The sequence below is a fragment of the Oncorhynchus clarkii genome, chromosome 18 (genome assembly GCF_045791955.1).
Source record: "Oncorhynchus clarkii lewisi isolate Uvic-CL-2024 chromosome 18, UVic_Ocla_1.0, whole genome shotgun sequence".
In the NCBI taxonomy this organism is placed as follows: Eukaryota; Metazoa; Chordata; class Actinopteri; order Salmoniformes; family Salmonidae; genus Oncorhynchus; species Oncorhynchus clarkii.
Genome location: NC_092164.1, coordinates 36,749,298 through 36,764,699, shown reverse-complemented (window position 1 = coordinate 36,764,699; position 15,402 = coordinate 36,749,298). Strand labels below are relative to the sequence as shown.

At 43.2% G+C, this 15,402-nt stretch overlaps 2 protein-coding genes across 2 annotated transcripts; both read right to left on the bottom strand.

Moving 5' to 3' along the window:
• Positions 1 to 4: 4 nt before the first annotated feature.
• LOC139373403 (PITH (C-terminal proteasome-interacting domain of thioredoxin-like) domain containing 1) lies at positions 5 to 3,092 on the bottom strand. Its single transcript, XM_071113865.1, has 6 exons — positions 2,740 to 3,092; positions 2,094 to 2,137; positions 1,899 to 1,976; positions 1,350 to 1,454; positions 1,045 to 1,153; positions 5 to 851 (listed from the first exon to the last, which is right to left on the bottom strand). Exons 1-6 carry the CDS (start codon positions 2,929 to 2,931, stop codon positions 750 to 752), a joined length of 630 nt encoding a protein of 209 aa, XP_070969966.1. The 5' UTR covers positions 2,932 to 3,092; the 3' UTR covers positions 5 to 749.
• A 1,014-nt stretch (positions 3,093 to 4,106) lies between these two features.
• Positions 4,107 to 13,174, bottom strand: LOC139373402 (elongin-A-like). The gene is made up of 12 exons (XM_071113864.1): positions 12,891 to 13,174; positions 11,559 to 11,615; positions 10,958 to 11,073; positions 10,295 to 10,839; positions 9,659 to 9,990; positions 9,330 to 9,441; positions 8,928 to 9,083; positions 8,333 to 8,430; positions 7,870 to 8,050; positions 7,595 to 7,724; positions 6,451 to 6,590; positions 4,107 to 6,278 (listed from the first exon to the last, which is right to left on the bottom strand). The coding sequence occupies exons 1-12, from the start codon at positions 13,023 to 13,025 to the stop codon at positions 6,217 to 6,219; spliced, it is 2,064 nt and encodes a 687-aa protein (XP_070969965.1). The 5' UTR covers positions 13,026 to 13,174; the 3' UTR covers positions 4,107 to 6,216.
• Between the last annotated feature and the right edge of the window lie 2,228 nt (positions 13,175 to 15,402).

The window sequence follows — 15,402 nt, the reverse complement described above, 5'->3', positions numbered from 1 at the left end:
TCTCTTATGTATAACATCTTTATTCTTCAAATAATTACATCACACACAACAGCAGAGGGCATTTTCTATTCCTTAGACTAGGCATACAGCATTTTCCTCAAATTCCCAACATGTTGCACAAAGCAATCACATTCAGCCACTGGCAGCAATGTGACAGCTCATTAATAATGCAATGAAATCAGAGTTAACAGCTTTTGTGTTTGGTGAGTGTCAAAGGAAGCTGTGTGGTATAGTGAGCAAGTCACTTGGGTATATGGGTCAAATCTAAACTATTCAAATGAAAACCTTATGCTGATCTACTTTGGTTGTGTCAAAATGTTCACATTATTGCTAAGCCATTCAGAGCTTGGATGAGAAAGAATATGAGTGATCTCCCACTGCAGGTGACATTGGAGTCGTTCCAGTTTTGCTGAGACAAGTTGTCATATTACAACAAACCACTAGGCGGCACAGTATCCAGATATATTTTAGATAAAGCATCAAAAGCTTCAGTGCTTTTATCACAGGGTTGCCAGTGAGTGGCGTTAAATGTAGTCATTACCCAAATGAAAACTGACTCACTTCTTTCAGCCTCCACTGTTTGTGGTACAATAAGTGCAACAACTGAGCAAATCCAGATTAGACACTGATATTCAGTATTAGTCATACCTGACCTCCAATAAGAAAGTTCACCCACCAGGCCTAAGTATCCATCACCACTTCCTTTTGACCCATATCTGTCAATGCAACTTTCCCACCCCATCTTTCTCTCAGGAGATGAAATTTGTTTGTGGGATGATGCTGTCGACTTTATGGTCTGCAGGGTTAGCGGACGCCTCGTAGTTGCAGATAGTCACTTCATGTCTGTGAGCCTGGGAGGAAGAAAGCAAAACAGATGAGACAGAGGTGAGGGGTTTTGCCATTTCACAAATGGACAACATGGAACAGTCAAAGTAAAGCCTGATACAAAAGTGAAACATAATTCTGCAAATCAATAGAACGATAACAAATAAAACATTCAGCGCCTCAGATAATTTACTGGAGGTGGGTCTAATTTGTTCTCACCTGGGAGTACTCCCCTCTCAGCCCAATGTAGTAGACCCGTGTGGACTCTGTCCCAAAGTTCCGTGATATGTGAATGGACAAGTGATTAACGTTGGAGAAACGGGCAATCCTGGAAAGAATTATCATTTAGGGTTGATTCGTTTAGTGGGTTTTTAGGTTGGGTGGGTACTTAGGCACAGTAAACTGAAATGTGATTATTTATTTTTTTTTTACAAATGTTTTGTTATCTTGCCTCTGAAATAGTCTATGGGTGAGCAGTGACCAAACCATTTTTTTTTCTGGGAAAACAATACTACTGCTCTTACTTAGTTGGGTATTCCAGCTGAGCCAGTGGATCTCTATTGAGACGGAAGGCTTGTTCAGGTTCTCTGCCTGTGTCATCAAAGGACATTTGGGGTATGTTCTTGTACCTACATGGACAATGCAACAACACAAAGTGACAAACAGTTATCAAAACCACACATGATGACAATAAACACATGTAGTTCCATGCCAATGTAGCAGAACATAGCTAATTGTCATTAGCTGTCTTGTCTCACCGTGTGAAGAGTGAGTCAAATGTCACTGACAGAGCAATACATTAGCTACTTGCTCTTTCAGTTTGCCCAGAGCTGGGGGTGTATTCACTATGAACCAAACAAAAGCAAACAGAACAAAACGACCTGAATCTGTCCAATAGAAACTCATTGCAAAACATTTTCTGTTGTGACCCGTTTTGCAAAAAATGAACACTCCCCTGGTGAGTAATAAGCATCATATCAAATCTCAGAGTGAGTTCATACATGCTACACTGGCTCAATGCAATCCCACAGTCAGGACCCGAGGTGTTTCTGAAAGGCAGAAACAGTACTCACAGTCTCATTTCAGCAGGATGCGATTCATCGTCTTCACCGGCGAGGATTATCCCTTTCAGCTTGACACTTCCAGTGAACCTGAGAAAAATATGATTTGTGACAGAATGCATAAAACACAATATAATGAAACAAGTTTTAAGTTAAAATGACAAGATAAGAAAGGGTGAAAAGGGGGTTGAGGGGTGGGGTTCTTACGGGATGTTGAACAGGAGCTCTTCATCAGCATCACTCTCAACAAACTACAGAGGTTAGAGACCATTTCCAGAGAATTAATGAGAGAAAAAGTTTCACATAACAGGTATGAGAAAGTTAACAGTGGGCCTTCATCAAATCTAAAATAAAATGCATTTATATTGCCCTTATTACATCAGCTGATATATCAAAGTGCTGTACAGAAACCCAGCCTAAACCCATCACATTAGAAAGGTTATGAAAAATTGGCTTTTACTAATGGAAGAGGTCCAGATCAGCTCTAAAGAAAAGTTCACGGACACCAAAATGTTCCACCACCTGTGTAAGTTACATATTTCGTTCAGTGTACAAAACAAGCCAACATCGGTTATTAATATTACAAGTGAATGTGTATCATGGACTTCTGGAAGGGCGCATCATATCATCCAGTCTGGCCTTTACTGACAACTGCAGTATCGCTGCATACCAATTTCCCTTGACAATTACGCGATACATTTTTGCAACGTTTTGTTTTACAGAGGAGCCAAAATGGCAGCTGCCACAGCTGAGTTTCATAATTTCAGATAATTTCAGATAATTCAGGGCTTCTACACCCTCAAAAATGGTTACATTGAGATGTACTATACACGCAAGGAGTCGAGAACATTACCTTCTCCTTGTCAGTCCGTTGATCCCATGGTTTAAACACGAGTTTCCCATCGCCTTCTCTTGTTTCGTTGAGACACTGCAGTTTCTCGATGTCAATGCGCTGATACAGTGCATACTCCAGGCCCCGTTCCGCTGGCTCATGCTCGTCTTCACAGCAGCCGTGGCTGTGCCCACCATGGCCGTGACCAGACATCACAGGTACTAAATATCGCACTTTAGAGAAATGTACGTCCTAGCTGGTGATGATAGGAGCTGTCGAACTAGCTAAGTTGTTTGTTTCAGACTGACCTGGCTGGTTTCACTTTTCCACAACATTCTGGAGAGGAAACCTTTCAAAACCACATGTACGTTAATAGCCAATCAAGATGGACGTACAGATGCAGAACATCAACGTGCTCTCTGATTGGCCTGGCCAACACCAATGAACAAGCACAGGGTTTCCACTAGCTATTTGTTTACTAGCTTTCACACCCAAAAAATCAGATTCCAGTCAAAATTGGCTACAAAAATGTGCTTTTTGATATTTAAGGTTAGGCATAAGGTTAGCAGTGTGGTTAAGGTTATGTTTAAAAATCACATTTTAAGATTGTAGAAATTGACAGGGTTTATGTCATGACCCAAGCACACAAACCTGTAAAACTCATAACTGATATTTGATCCTTGTCTAGTGGAAAGCTGCTCTCACTTGTTTTGCACCCAACATCCATCGCATGTTTCTTTCAGTAGTCATTATTACAGTCAGTGATACAATATTAAGTTGAACAATTACATATTCTCTATGTTCTCAATAGTGTTGGGAATACAGAATGTATTGCGAAAGTATTCGGCCCCCTTGAACTTTGTGACCTTTTGCCACATTTCAGGCTTCAAACATAAAGATATAAAACTGTATTTTTTTTGTGAAGAATCAACAACAAGTGGGACACAATCATTAAGTGGAACGCCCAATTTTTCAGTTTTTGATTTGTTAAAAAAGTTTGAAATATCCAATACATGTTGTTCCACTTCATGATTGAAGAATCAACAACAAGTGGGACACAATCATGAAGTGGAACGCCCAATTTTTCAGTTTTTGATTTGTTAAAAAAGTTTGAAATATCCAATACATGTTGTTCCACTTCATGATTGTGTCCCACTTGTTGTTGATTCTTCACAAAAAAATACAGTTTTATATCTTTATGTTTGAAGCCTGAAATGTGGCAAAAGGTCGCAAAGTTCAAGGGGGCCGAATACTTTCGCAAGGCACTGTACCCTACTACATACAGCAACTTATTCAGTGCACTGTGGACAGGCTCCCTTGCTAGATTTGAGCAGTGTTTTTCTCTTTCATTTCAACATCAACACAAGACACAATAGAACATGAATACATTTGAGGGCAAAACGTCAATTTTATTGAAAATGTCCATATAACATTTATTAAAATCTATTAAAATTACTATTTCATCCACGTCCATTTGGATCCAGGTTCAGGGGGAGCCAGGGGTCCCAGAGATGAAAATAAATACATAAGAGTGAAGCTGCAGGGTCCTATCACTTCCTCTCTCTCCCTTTTTGTGTTTTCCTCTTTCCGCGCTCACTTCATTCCTCACTCATCACAGTGAACCAGATAAAAGTAGGGATGCACATGTGGTTCAACACTGAACACAGTAAGAAAACAAGGTGTGGATGCACTGGAATAAAATGGGTCTATTCAATTGTACGTAAAAACATGCTGCCTGTAACAGCACTGTCATTTGATGTCTTAACTTATGCGTACCATAATAAAGCATAGTTCTGTCTGTGTCAGAGTTCCTCTGTAGTGTATGAACTTGTAACAAATGACTAGTTTCGCATTTGAAATATTTTGTCTGCGTGTTTGTTTGCCAGGGTCTATCTGGGAACATTTCAAAATGGAGGACATAATTGTGTGTGTATTTAAGAAACACTAAAATAATGGAGAAAATCTGTGTGTGTGTGTGTACAGTCGTGGCCAAAATCCCCCAAAAACATTTCCACTGCATTTCAGCCCTGCCACAAAAGGACCAGCTGACATCATGTCAGTGATTCTCTCGTTAACACAGGTGTGAGTGTTAACGAGGACAAGGCTGGAGATCACTCTGTCATGCTGATTGAGTTCGAATAACAGACTGAAAGCTTCAAAAGGAGGGTGGTGCTTGGAATCATTGTTCTTGCTCTGTCAACCATGGTTACCAGCAAGGAAACATGTTCCGTCATCATTGCTTTGCACAAAATGGGCTTCACAGGCAAGGATATTGCTACCAGTAAGATTGCACCTAAATCAACCATTTATCGGATCATCAAGAACTTCAATTGTTGTGAAGAAGGCTTCAGGACGCCCAAGAAAGTCCAGCAAGAGCCAGGACCGTCTCCTAAAGTTGATTCAGCTGCGGGATCAGGGCACCACCAGTACAGAGCTTGCTCAGGAATGGCAGCAGGCAGGTGTGAGTGCATCTGCACGCAGTGAGGTGAAGACTTTTGGAGGATGGCCTGGTGTCAAGAAAGGCAGCAAAGAAGCCACTTCTCTCCAGGAAAAACATCAGGAACAGACTGATATTCTGCAAAAGGTACAGGGATTGGACTGCTGAGGACTGAGGCAAAGTCATTTTCTCTGATGAATCCCCTTTTCGATTTTCTGGGGCATCCCGAAAAAAGCTTGTCTGGAGAAGACAAGGTGAGCGCTACCATCAGTCCTGTGTCATGCCAACAGTAAAGCATCCTGAGACCATTCATGTGTGGGGATGCTTCTCAACCAAGGGAGTGGGCTCACTCACAATTTTGCCTAAGAACATAGCCACGAATAAAGAATGGTACCAACACATCCTCTGAGAGCAACTTCTCCCAACCATCAAGGAGCAGTTTGGTGATGAACAATGCCTTTTCCAGCATGATGGAGCACCTTGCCATAAGGTAAAAGTGATAACTAAGTGGCCCGGGGAACAAAACCGATATTTTGGGTCCATGGCCAGGAAACTCCCCAGACCTTATTAATCCCATTGAGAACTTGTGGTCAATCCTAAAGAGGCGGGTGGACAAACAAAACCCCACAAATTCTGACAAACTCCAAGCATTGATTATGCAAGAATGGGCTGCCATCAGTCAGGATGTGTCCCAGAAGATAATTGACAGCATGCCAGGGCGGATTGCAGAGGTCTTGAAAAAGAAGGCTCAACACTTCAAATATTGACTCATTGCATCAACTTCATGTAATTGTCAATAAAAGCCTTTGACACTTATGAAATTATTGTAATTATACTTCAGTATTCCATAGTAACATCTGACAAAAATATCTAAAGACACTGAAGCAGCAAACTTTGAAAATGTATATTCATTTCAAAACTTTTGGCCACGACTGTATGTGTGTGCACATGTCTGGTGGGCATTTGTAGATTACCCATAATTCATTGAATTAAAAAGATCTTAGCTCCTACAATCTCTTCCTCTCCTCTCAATCACGTCATACATTCATCTCTCTCTAGCTCTATCGGCGGGAGAATCTGTTCTTGAAAGCTTTGATAGTTTTGGCCATCATGGGGGCGATTTCTGCAAGACAAACAGACGTGACATTTTAAAACAGAAAAGTTAACTACGCAGACATGTCCTCTCAGAGATTAAAGCCAACACGTTTTAAAATCAGGAAAGTACTTTTGTTTTACATGCATGTTGGGTCTAATAGAAATATCTGAACCTATTTTCTCACACACACGATACTGACTTTTGACCTGTGGTTTGTTGTCTCTGGCGCTGGGGCCAACGCTGGGGCCTGAGGAGCGAGAGGTCTCAGGGGGACTGTCGTGAGAGGAGGAGTGGCTGGGCTCATCCGAGTGAGAGCTATACGACAAGGCTGGCCTTATTCTAAAAAAATAAAATAAAAACAGGAAGGTAAATCCAATCAGTGTACAGAAAAATAAAAAATAAACAGTATAGTTTTAATAGTGTTTTTCAAATCTGGGGGGCATTATATGCGCCATCTCTGAATACTCAGAAAACTAGTAAGCAATGCGAGGAAAATTTTAAGAACGTTTCTATGCGCTCTTTTTTAACTCATGTAGCATAGCTGCTATATCCTCAGATTGAACAACTGCCTCGTTTTATTTTCCCCATCTAGCTTTCACAATGTCATCCTGCAAGGTCGGAACGTCCAGAACACGTCAGAATGTCTCTTCCATTTCATCCTCCATTGTGTTGAACCTTTTTAATATCTTATGACTGTTCATTCCTCAAACAAAACATATGTGGATCAAATTTGATACAAATATGATGTAGTGCATATCATCTTAAATTAGCAATCAGCCAAGCATTTCTGTGTATATGAAAATGTAAGTGGCAATATAACAATGTGTTTGATGGTGGTGGGGACATAAAATAAATTCCAGAATGTTTGTATGTGCTCTTCTAGCCTCACCCCGTTGTCAGATTGAACACCGGAAAATCTGTGGCTTCTCTCTCTTGCCCTTTCTGTTTAACAAAATCTCTGGCTACTCTGGCATCCCTGAAGCTATGTGTCATCCTGCAAGGTCGGATTGTCCAGAACAGGTCAGGGCGAGTTTCGCATTTTAATTCAATGTACGTTAGGAATCGTAACCCCTCTGCGTGAACTTAGTTCCCCATGATGACATTGCAACAATTCACATAGAATCATAACGGTCCATTTGTAGATTAAAATATGATTTAGTGGACCTTTGAGAATAAGTCTGAGAGTCTGAATTACGTGTTAGCAAATAAAGTTACCACTCAGCCAATCATGTCTTCCTATATGGAAATGTAAGTAGGAAAAAATAAACATGGAAGTGCCAACATGAAGGGTGTGCACTACTATGCAGTGTGTGATAGTGATATGCACACTAGTGTCCACATACTTGATCGGAGCTGCAGCTGCGGTGGAGCTGGCAGTGGAGGTGCTTGTGGTGCCAAACTTCTCCTGTCGCCGGCGGACATCACGCGGAGGTTTGGCGACGGAGTTCACAAATGCCATTTTAACCTGTCGACCTGCCAGGAGAAATACACACACATAAAACACATGCTCACTCAAAATCAACACCCTCTGTACACTTTCATTGATGATAACAATAACTCCTAGTAATAACTACGCTATAGTAGAATTCAGCTCATAGATAGGATGTAGAGAAAGAACCTTTGGGCTTGTTGGCATGGGCCGAACTGATGTTCTGGGTGAGCTTGCGAAGGCGCTCCTCCCGCTCGTCGTGCTTCCGCAGGTACATCTCCCGCCACGACTCGTACTCCTGGGGCGTCTCACGCTTGAAGTCCCGCTGGCAGTGGCGATGCCAAAGCTCATCAGAGTCCTCCATAAAACACTAAGGGGAAAAGAAAAAGGGTTCAAATTGATCACGTTTTTACATTAAATATATCCTACAATTTAGTAGGGAGAGTAAACACCATTCATTGTTCAAAGCCTAACAGTTAGGAGTCATATTTTTGTTTGTACATTTCACCTAGGTTGTTCCTGGTATACAGTGTGTCTTGGCAGAGTATGACAGCTTGTGTACTACATGCTCACTGACCATCTCGTACTGGGTGACGGTTTGTGCGTTCATGTGTGAGACTCTACTTTGATTGAGGGTGTGTGTGTGTGTTACCTGATTGCACTGCTCAATGCGGTAAAGCTGTTCTGGGGTGCATCGCTCTAGTACTGGTTCCAGAATCTCAAATGGCACACCTCCCACCTCATCAATTGCTGGAAAAAAACATACAGTAAGCATCTCATTATACAGAGACTCACACAATCAGCAGGGTGTTAAGTATCTCGCAGATAAAGAATGATAGCGTGGATATAGCATGGACAGCACTGTGGTTAGAATACATAACAGTCACACTAACAGTCAGTGTTCAATGTGGGTGTAATGTTAAAGAGGAAGTCACGTGTTGCTCTTAGTTTTGGTTTAAATTATTTTTAAACCGTGAGAAAGTGGATCGAAGTGGACCAGCAGCCACAAGAATCCACAAGACAATTAAGTTGGTGGTGTTTGAACAACAGCCCATTATAAAATGGGTTCAGTGATCCATGCCTTTGCCTTCTCTCTTTTGAGAGATGTTAGGTGTACTACATTAACAAAAAATGTACACTTGACTAAACTAACCAAATGTGGTAACAGAAACTGAAGTAAAACCTAAGCATTATGATAACGACGCCATTACATGGCATTCACAGTGTCGCTAGGAGACAACACTCACAGTCAATGTTGTTTTGAAGCACCCGAATGCACTGCTCGTACAGACTCATCATCTTGGGCAGATAGGACGTCTTTGAACCCGAGTAGACCGTCATTTTAGAGTTAAAGCGTCTCCCAGTGAAGCCGGTGTCCTCCTCGGCGTCATTTGACACAGGACCTGCAGGAAAGAAGCCAAAAGTTAAACATGAAAAATTGCTGACAATCACAACTAAATTTTAGGCCTAGAGAATAAACGCAAATGTACAAATGTCCCCAAAGTGCAGACAAGTCCAACACACAAACTGTACTTACACTCTAGCATACTACATAGAATGAACCAATGCATTTTCAGTTGTACACTTGTATGGACATTAGAACGCACCCACACAGTGCAAAAGAACCAACATTAAAAAACAATAAGTACCTTTACGCCGCTGAGGAGACAATGGTGTGAGATCAATGGAAGGCAGAGGTCTGTAGAAAGGCTGGATGGCCGGCAGAGAGATATCAGGAAGCGTGGACACAACCTCGACCACCTGAGGTAAAAGAAAAAGTTCAGTCAAGAACCTGAGAACAAGGACTCTCATAATGAGAACATCAGGGTCAGGGCACCTGGTTAATACAAACATACAGGAAGGTGGATTGTAAGGACTTACTGTCCCGCAGCCCAAAAATATGACAGTAAATATAACATTCTCCAATTGAACATACGCATCTTGCGAGAAGAAAAGGTCAATGTAGGTCTGTTCTTACCTTCCGGCGTTTCTCAGGCACCGGAGTCGTTGCTGTCGGGTTCTGGGCTGGATCAGCCCTTTTGCTGCGGCTCCCGTTGGCCTTGCTGGGCTTGGACTCCTTGGAGGAGGAAGGAGCAGCAGGCGAGGGCAGGACAGGCGGACGAGGAGGTGTGTGGTGGTGGGAGGAGGGCCGACTGCTGCTGCCGGGCTTCTTCTTCTTCTTAGTGGGCGTAGGGGCGTCATATGTGAGGAAGGATTCAAACGACATGGTGGGGGTATCAAATGCCTCTTCTGCCTGCTCCTCAGTCACTTGGACTAATACAGGGGAGTCTCTAGGCTCACGTGACCTCCCTAGAGATTAAGGAGAACAAGGAGGGAATGATGTTAATGGGATGTAGGTTTTTTAAAGAGATAAGTGGGTGAGAGACAACCCACATCTTTAGGGAACAGGTTAATGGGAAAATGGTTCTCATTATCCAACATGGTTAAATAAATAATACATGACTGGAAAACCATTTATTAACAAGCCAGCAACCCAACACTGACTCAAAGCTTGAAAGAGGCTGTCATTTGAGAACCACCCTCTCTGTAAATGTCATAATGACACAGAAGTCACAGGGACATTCTCAGCCAACTCAGTTGGCAGCACACTCACCATCACTTCCACCTCTCTTGTCCTTCTTGCTCTCGTGCGGGGTGGAGTGCCGACTGTGCTTGGAGGCCTTGCCAGAGTGCTGCGGTTCCCTCTCCGCGCTGCGCTTCTTCCCTTCGCCACCGCCACCACCGCCTGCCTGGACATGACGTCGCCGCCTCTCCTCGTCCCGGTCGCCGTGGGAACCGTGATGCTCCCTGCCAGGCTCTTTGTGTGGTTTGGTGTGTCGGACCTCTTTGTGAAGGAGGCTGGGCGCGGGCTCTGGCTCTTCCTCCATGGGGCTCTCGTAGCCCTCAGACTGGTATCCCACTCGTTGGCCACCGTGACTGAGCTGTGGGGGGCTGTAGTGGTGCTGAGGGGGGGAGGGGGAGTAGTTGGTGCGGTAGCCTCTTTCCTCTTCTATCATCATCTCCTCCTCTTCTTCATCCTCCTCCTCTACATGAGGAGGCTCTTCTGAGGATAGTTCCCGGACACGTTTGTGGCTTACGTCCCGTCCCTCAGAGCTGTGAGGGTGCGCATGTGTCCGTACGTCCTTGGCGTTGCCGGGTCTGTGAGGAAGAACAAAAACAAAGCTACACCTCAGTAGAATTCAGATGACGATACGCTGAGAAAAAGACGAAGAAGACAAATCAGAAGAAGTCCCCCAATCCCTCAGTAATAACGTACCTTTCAGCAGACGGGGTGGGAACCAGTTTCTTCCACTTGGCCACAAGGCTCTTCGCAAGATCTCCAGCAAGATCATGTTTCCGGAACGAATTCACAGTTTTTCCTACTCCAGTTTCCTGCACCGGCGAGAATAAAATATAAGCATGCCATAGATAGTAGTCGGGTGTCCTCATTATCAGTATATTATGTTTTTGACACTGGTGTTGTGTGGGTCATGTTTGGAGAGCAACGTGGGTGGTTTGTATAGATTCAGGCACTCTAATGGTTAAGTGAGCAGGCCTGTACACTTAGTAGTGCACATAAAACAGCCCATATTAGCGCTATTGCCCATCATAAAAAGGAAGTGAGCATGCTCTGAAGGTTGCGTGACAATATTGAACAGCACAATCAACTCCTGTAGAGCAGAGGGTCACATCATCCTGCTGCAAAACCAGAGCCTGTACTTAGATTCCTCTTCTAAATAACACTGCGGTGAGTGAAGAACTATGGTGCAATGCAATCAATGTGTGCAGTCTTGGAGACTAAAGAAAGAAATACGATCACTTTCGCACTAACAAAAGAATAAGCATGACATGAGCATACACTGTTTCCAAAATCTTACCACAAGGATATCCACAGTCATAGGCAGCTCCCCCAGCCTTTTGAGGGTCTTCTGGAGCTAGATAGCACAAATACAGAAGATTTACAGAGTGCTTACTACATCCTCTGCACTGATCGACCTAGCTTGCCTGATTCTGAGAAGAGCCAAACAGTCTGCACATTAGCAAAGTGCACACAATTCAGGTATGCCAAAGGGAAGGATATAGTTTGTGAAAGGTAACGGGGTCAGGTTAATTCAAGGTTGTTGATCATTGAATGAATGGAAATATAAAGACACATAACAATATTTACATAATCACAGTATTGATGACATTTGTCTACTGTGTAAAAGTGTGCGCTGTATGTGTAAAAGTGTAGGAATACGGGTAGTTTGACTTTGTAGGCTGTCAAACTGTGTAGTACTTTCAGACTTTGCTTGATTCATATTTGTGTAGTCCAATTTTGCCTAAATTGCACAGTCATGGAGTCATCAGGATTTGCCGTGGCCTATTTGAAGGGGGTTGTGGGGGTAGGCTAACTACACATATATGGAGAGGTGGTTGTGTTTACTAAAGTTGATCAGCTGACAAAAACCCACCACGACATGGAAGTGTGTGCAGGGATTGCTTTGTTCAATGAGACAACAGCCGATATCACAGTAAGGCACTACGACCAAATGTATTGTTGTTGTCCTTAAACTTGGACTGATCCATTGAGTGAAGTGCAACAATCTAATAACTAGGCCCGTGCTGCTGTTGCACGATTGTGGAGTTTATACAATCGCTGTGGGGTCATGTCTAGAAATAATCCATCTTTTGTCAAATTAACGTCAAAAGTTGAAATGTTTTACATTTAAACTCACTCTAAACCCCTTTTCCAGACAACATAATCCGCCTAACCTACTACGTCAATTCTAACCTGCTGCGTAAATTCTCATAACCTGCTACGAAAAATCAAATCTGACGTTAATTTGACAAAAGCTGGATCCCTTTTAGCCATGCCCGCTCTTCGCGTTCGCTTTTTGTGGTTGTTTCTTTAACACTAGCTAGCTGGCTACATTATTAGCACTTTATTAGCAGTGGCAATGTCCGTTAGCTACAATAACTCCATGGCATAAAGTACAGTTCTGCGGACTCGGCAGGTAGCTCGAGGACTAGGTTAAACTTAACATGAACTATGGTTAAGAAACCCAGTTAGTTGGCTAGGCTACATATCGTGACGTGCTCTTAGAAAAAGCAGCAACTACCTACATTAGCGGAACTACCTCCCATGCGACAATATTTCAAAACATTTTAGTGGGCGCAAGTCAACCGCTTCAACCTTGCCATTTCATTCTGGGCCTTTCGATTATTACCTTGCGAGGCTCTAAGTTCTCGCAGAGCCGAGACTGAAGTCTCTCCACCGCTTCCAACAGCTCCTCCGCCATGTTTACTGCTGGTGCCCTGTGCCCGGAAGCTGCTTCATTACAGCAGAATAGGGTCAGTGCCATCCTCTCCACAGCTTCACTCAGCCTACTGTTGACTTGGAGATTGGCGGAACTACGTAATAAAACAGCTGACAAAGTATTAACGAGCCAATGCAGCCGTTTTCATCTCAATATCAAATCATTTCGGCCAAACAATTATTCGTAGAGAAGGTGGAAGGTTTTAAGTTCCTCGGCGTACACATCACGGACAAACTGAAATGGTCCACCCACACAGACAGCGTGGTGAACCTCAGGAGGCTGAAGATATTTGGCTTGTCACCGAAAACACTCACAAACTTTTACAGATGCACAATTGTCGGGCTGTATCACCGCCTGGTACGGCATCTGCTCCGCCAACAACAACCGGCTCTCCAGAGGGTGGTGCGATCTGCACAAAGCATCACCGGGAGCAAACTACATGCTATCCAGGACACCGACACCACCCGATGTCACAGGAAGGCCAAAAAGATCATCAAGGACAACAACCACCCGAGCGAGCCACTGCCTGTTCACACCGCTACCATCCAGAAGGCAAGGTCAGTACAGGTGCATCAAAGCTGGGCCCGAGAGACTGAAAAACAGCTTCTATCTCAAGGCCAGACTGTTAAACAGCCATCACCAACATTGAGTGGCTGCTGCCAACATACTGACTCAAATCTCTAGTCACTTTAATAATTAAAATTTGGATGTAATAAATGTATCACTAGTCACTTTAAACAATGGCACTTTATATAATGTTTACATACCCTACATTACACATCTCATATGTATATACTGTACTCTATACCATCTACTGCATCTTACCTATGCCGCACGGCCATCGCTCATCCATATATTTATATGTACATATTCTTATTAATTCCTTTACACTTGTGTGTGTATAAGGTAGTTGTTGTGAAATAGATTACTTGTTTGATATTACTGCACGGCCCGAACTAGATGTACAAGCATTTCACTACACTCGCATTAACATCTGCTAACCATGTGTATGTGACCAATACAATTTGATCTGATTAACTAATTTACAGCATGGTGATGACACCAGGTTGGCCAAACACCATCCCACCAAAACAGGCTGAACGTTCAGGCAGTCTTTTCAAATAGCTCTTACACTAAAAGGGCATTATCATAATTTTCACAATTAAACAGTATTATTCCAACCGCATAGGATGGAAATATACAGTTGAAGTCGGAAGTTTATATACACCTTAGCCAAACACATTTAAACACAGTTTTTCACTATTCCTGACATTTAATCCTAGTAAAAATTCCCTGTTTTAGGTCAGTTAGGATCACCACTTTATTTTAAGAATGTGAAATGTCAGAATAATAGTAGAGAGAATGATTTCTTTCAGCTTTTATTTCTTTGGTCACATTCCCAGTGGGTCAGAAGTTAACATACACTCAATTAGTATTTGGTAGCATTGCCTTTAAATTGTTTAACTTGGGTCAAACATTTTGGGTAGCCTTCCACAAGCTTCCCACAATAAGTTGTGTGAGTTTTGGCCCATTCCTCCTGACAGAGCTAGTGTAACTGAATCGGGTTTGTATGTCTCCTTGCTCGCACACGCTTTTTCAGTTCTGCTCACAAATTTTCAATGGGATTGAGGTCAGGGCTCTGTGATAGCCACTCCAATACCTTGACTTTGTAATAAAATGTTTTTATTATAAAAATAAAAAAGCCCCTTTTTCTCCCCAACTTCGTGGTATCCAATTGTTGTCTCATCGCTACAACTCCCGTACGGGCTCGGGAGAGACGAAGGTCGAGAGCCATGCGTCCTCTGAAACACAACCCAACCAAGCCACACTGCTTCTTAACACAGCGCGCATCCAACCCGGAAGTCAGCCGCACCAATGTGTCGGAGGAAACACCGTACACCTAGCGACTTGGTCAGCGTGCACTGCGCCCGGCCCGCCACAGGAGTCGCTAGTGCGCAATGAGACAATGATATCCCAACCTGCCAAACCCTCCCTAACCCAGACGATGCTAGGCCAATTGTGCATCGCCCCATGGACCTCCTGGTCACAACTGGCTGCGACAGAGCCTGGGCTCCAACCCAGAGTCTCTGGTGGCACAGCTTCCTTAAGCCATTTTGCAACAACTTTGGAAGTATGCCTGAGGTCATTGTCCATTTGGAAGACCCATTTGCGACCAAGCTTTAACTTCCTCACTGATGTCTTGAGATGTTGCTTCAATATATCCACATCATTTTCCTGCCTCATGATGCCATCTATTTGTATGATATGCACTAGTCCCTCCAGCAGCAAAGCACCCCCACAACATGATGCTGCCACCCCTTTGCTTCATGGTTGGGATGATGTTCTTCGGCTTGCAAGCCGCCCCCTTTTTCCTCCAAACATAACTATGGTCATTATGGCCAAACAGTTCTATTTTTGTTTC

Excerpts from the sequence above, each read along its gene's own strand:
- LOC139373403 (XM_071113865.1), bottom strand. The coding sequence starts at position 2,931 with ATGTCTGGTCACGGCCATGGTGGGCACAGCCACGGCTGCTGTGAAGAC. Across the intron at positions 1,455-1,898 it reads CATCCTGCTGAAATGAGACT|GTACAAGAACATACCCCAAA; the intron begins GTGAGTACTGTT and ends TTGTCCATGTAG. Across the intron at positions 852-1,044 it reads TGAGAGGGGAGTACTCCCAG|GCTCACAGACATGAAGTGAC; the intron begins GTGAGAACAAAT and ends TCTTCCTCCCAG.
- LOC139373402 (XM_071113864.1), bottom strand. The coding sequence starts at position 13,025 with ATGGCACTGACCCTATTCTGCTGTAATGAAGCAGCTTCCGGGCACAGG. Across the intron at positions 8,431-8,927 it reads GCTTCAAAACAACATTGACT|CAATTGATGAGGTGGGAGGT; the intron begins GTGAGTGTTGTC and ends GTTTTTTTCCAG. Across the intron at positions 6,279-6,450 it reads CAACAAACCACAGGTCAAAA|AAATCGCCCCCATGATGGCC; the intron begins GTCAGTATCGTG and ends TTTGTCTTGCAG.